Source organism: Ipomoea nil, unplaced genomic scaffold (genome assembly GCF_001879475.1).
Source record: "Ipomoea nil cultivar Tokyo-kokei standard unplaced genomic scaffold, Asagao_1.1 scaffold3170, whole genome shotgun sequence".
NCBI lineage: Eukaryota > Viridiplantae > Streptophyta > Magnoliopsida > Solanales > Convolvulaceae > Ipomoea > Ipomoea nil.
This window is the reverse complement of record NW_017619598.1, coordinates 3,336,918-3,340,923: the sequence shown is the minus strand read 5'-3', so window position 1 is coordinate 3,340,923 and position 4,006 is coordinate 3,336,918. Positions and strand designations below refer to the sequence as shown.

At 35.6% G+C, this 4,006-nt stretch overlaps 1 protein-coding gene across 1 annotated transcript in view; it reads left to right on the top strand.

The window, feature by feature from the left end:
- LOC109167959 (LEAF RUST 10 DISEASE-RESISTANCE LOCUS RECEPTOR-LIKE PROTEIN KINASE-like 2.1) overlaps positions 1-1,274 on the top strand; it is a 5,001-nt gene extending 3,727 nt beyond the window's left edge. Inside the window, exon 3 of the mRNA XM_019317040.1 lies at positions 154-1,274. Coding sequence (XP_019172585.1) covers positions 154-1,250 — 1,097 coding nt within the window. The 3' untranslated portion in view covers positions 1,251-1,274. The remainder of the gene's footprint in view (positions 1-153) is intronic.
- Positions 1,275-4,006: the final 2,732 nt, after the last annotated feature.

The window sequence follows — 4,006 nt, the reverse complement described above, 5'->3', positions numbered from 1 at the left end:
AAATTTCACACATAATGTCTACAAAATACTAGTATTATCATTAAGGTGCATGTAATTATATGTAACTAGGGGCAAGTAATTACTACTGAAATTATTACATGTTTTAATTAAAAGGAGCAATTAAATGATTCACATTTTTACCAATAATTGCAGCTGCTTCCGCTATTGGGGTTGCAATGCTAGTGGTTATGCTTCTCTGTATTGGAAGGTATTTCTTTAGCCAAATATCCATGGAATTTCTGAAATCTCAAGATGAACGAAACATAGAAGCCTTCTTAAAAAGTAATAGTTCATTATATCCGAAAAGGTATAGTTATTTAGAGATCAAAAGAATGACAAATTCATTCAGAAATAAGTTGGGTGAAGGAGGCTATAGTTTTGTCTACAAGGGAAAATTAGCTAGTGGAGCTTTTGTTGCAGTCAAGTTACTAAAGGAAGCAAAAGGTGGTGGGGAAGAGTTTATCAATGAAGTAGCAAGCATTAGCAGAACTTCTCATGTTAATATTGTATCACTGTTAGGATTCTGTTTCGAGGGTGACAAAAGAGCGTTGCTCTATGAATTCATGCCTAACGGATCACTTGAAAAGTTCATTTATGATGGGAGAGTCAAGATAGACCGTCAATTAGGATGGTCAACCTTGTATAAAATAGCAATTGGCATTGCTAGGGGACTAGAATACCTACACCGTGGCTGTAGAACACAAATCCTACACTTTGATATAAAGCCACATAATATTCTTCTGGACGAAGATTTTTGTCCAAAAATCTCAGACTTCGGTCTTGCAAAACTGCACACAACAAAAGAGAGCTTTGTGTCGATAACCGGTGCTCGGGGAACAATTGGATATGTTGCTCCAGAAGTTGCATGCAGACACTTTGGAGTGGTCTCTCATAAGGCTGACGTGTATAGCTTTGGGATGATGGTATTAGAGATGGTCAGTGGCAGAAAGAATGTTGAGAAGGATGTAGATCGAAGTAGCGAAATCTATTTTCCGCACTGGATCTACAGTCGGATTGAACTTGATAAAGAGTTGGGATTGAAAGGAATTACAAATGAAGAGGATAAAGAATATGCAAGAAAGATGATCATGGTTGGTTTGTGGTGCATCCATGTTGATCCTTCAATCAGGCCATCAATAAGTAAGGCATTGGAAATGTTGGAAAACAGTGTGAACTCTTTGCCATTTCCTCCAAAGCCCTACATGTATTCTTCTGCATCAACTGAAGCAAATTCATCTACTATACATTAATATAATCCTAGCATTTTCTTTCAATTAGTTTTTAACTATGTAAAGAAAAGGTGCAAAATATATTTGTGTTTTGAGATTTTATTTACTTTATACTTTTTAAAATCACAAAATTTCATAATCTAATATGTCCTGCAATCCGGTGAGAGATATATCCAACTTTGTATCAACAAATTTCTTGGCTAGATTAAAGAGACCGTGATTGTCTCAAAGTCCATAGTTATATAGCATTTGCCAGGTAACTTTAATTTGGTGATGTTATACAATTTTTAGTAAACTTTCAGAGCCTTCCATATACCACTTTTCCTTTTGTGACATAGCCAAATTCGCTGGCTATATATTCTTTTTCCATTCTTTGTGGGATAAAAGGTGTTGGGAAACCATTCAAAAATAAGACTCTTTGGCATGTTTATTGTCCCACATTGGTTTCACAACTAGCTTTTACCCTCTTTATAATAAACAATCTTTCTAAGTTCCACAGAGCCTTATGGAGAGTAAAGGAAAGGGAATGGACTATTGCCCACTAGGCTTTTTTGCCCTATTTTCACACGTATTTCCTCTCCTTGTCCACCCTCTAATCTTGCACACGTTATTGGTTTATCTGCCTAGGCATTACAATATTATGTGTTACCCCTCAAAAGTGTAAGGTAGTGTTTCGGAAACACTTCTTTTCGTTGGCTTTCTTTTCAACTTTTACATACAGATTTTCAGCTTGCTTCGACATTATTCCACCATTTTTACAACAAAAGGAGCACTAGAAATGCTGTTTGGTCCTACGTTGAATATAATATAGTATATTCACCAAAAAGAAGAATATAATATAATAATATATATAGAAAGCAGTAAACCTCTTTAGCTGTTCAACTTTCAAAATGATTCCAAAACTAATAAGAAGATTTCAAAAGAATTACCTGAGTGGTGGAGCAGTCAATATGGTTATTTTCCCGGCACTCAGTAAAGCGATGGAATTCGACGGTTGATTTCTGTTGAAGCATTGGTGAAAAACAAATAATAATCGAATAAAAATAAGATTATTATTTTCTGGAAAAAAAAAAAAAGAGGGAAGAAAAAATGGAGAATTTGGCTAGTGTTTGGTGTTGGGTTTTTGCAAGAGTCAAGTGATCACTCTTTCCTTAAAACCTTATTTACCACCTCCCAAAAGTGTTAGGAGCTTCGTGGCCGCTTCCCAAGATAAAACTTGCTTGTGATTCAATGTTTGAGCACTCAAACAAGGAATCCGGCAAACAAGACAAGGCTATGAACACAATATGGCTAAAGAAAGAGTAGAAGCAGAGAGCTTTTGAGGCTAAAAGATGAACTTTCTTGTTCAGTTTTTTTTTTTTTTTGTGTGTAAACCTCTACTGCCCAACTCCTCCTTATATAAGGATGAAGGATTTAATAGCTTTTAATTAGGCACTTAAGGGCACCCCTCTACCTTCCTGTAACAGCAACCTTTAACATGGGTTTCAATTTGAAAATTAAAAATTGGAATTAATTCTTTGACAGTAGAATTGAACACCCAACGGTCACAGACAGGACAGGTTCGTGCAGGCCGAAACTGAAAGTTTCGGCCATGGGTCCAACGGTCACAGACAGGACAGGTTCGCGTAGGCTGAAACTGGAAGTTTCGGCCATGTCCTTAAGGCCGAAACTGCATGTTGGAAAAATGCCCGAAAATGCCGCCCGCCTGACCGAAATTGAACACCCAACGGTCACAGACAGGACAAGTTCGCGCAGGCCGAAACTGGAAGTTTCGGCCATGGGTCCTTATCAAGTCTCGGCCCGCAAGGCCGAAACTGCATGTTGGAAAAATGCCCGAAAATGCATGTAAATGCCGCCCGCCCGTTTGGTTTAACTTAGCTTGCAAGGCCACACACGAGACGAGTTTGGGATTAAATCAAGTCTTTCGCTCTCGATTCTAGTTGGAATTTGATTTGCACACCCCCCTGCGCACGCGCGAGAGAGAGTCTGTATGCTATATAATTCTACAAGCTTCAAAAGAGCTCTTGTATATAAGGGGGCCAAATCCACTTTCCAAACCAATGTGGGACAAAGCTCACTTTTTCTCTTCATTTCCAACTCAAATGGGTCTACTTTGAGAATCAATATCTCATTCACCCATTATCCGTTTTGAGCGTACAATATATCAATCTCTTCGTCTCACTACGAAGAACCCGAATCCACTTTTACCTGACTCAATACGGAAGTGGACCCCACTGATAATTGTACCACAAAATAGCCACTTAACATGCCATTTTATGCCATTTTAAACTATTTTTTCCAACAATTTCCACACAGCCATTAGTCATATAAATTATTCCAAACAAACTTAGTCATATAGCTCATGTTTTCAATAATTCTCCTAATCTTTATCTTTACCTTTATCTTTATCTTTATCTTTATATTATCCTTTATATAATAAAGCTATATGGTTTGGGAAATAATTAATGTTACAATTAATGCCACAACATCTTTTATTATAAAAAAAAAACACAATATTTAAAAAATAAAATAGCTATATATTATATAATCATATGAAAAAATATACTTTTGAAAAATAAAATAGCTATATATTATATAATCATATAAAAAATGTGTTCAATTAGAGTTTAAATTTACACATACAAAATTTGAAATTTGCTTTCCAAATGTGATTATCTTAAGTATTATTTGTATTGTGAAAATTATAATATAGATGAAATACAATTAAGAATAAATCAATGTAATTATGTAAATTATCTCTATAAGTTTATTTGAAT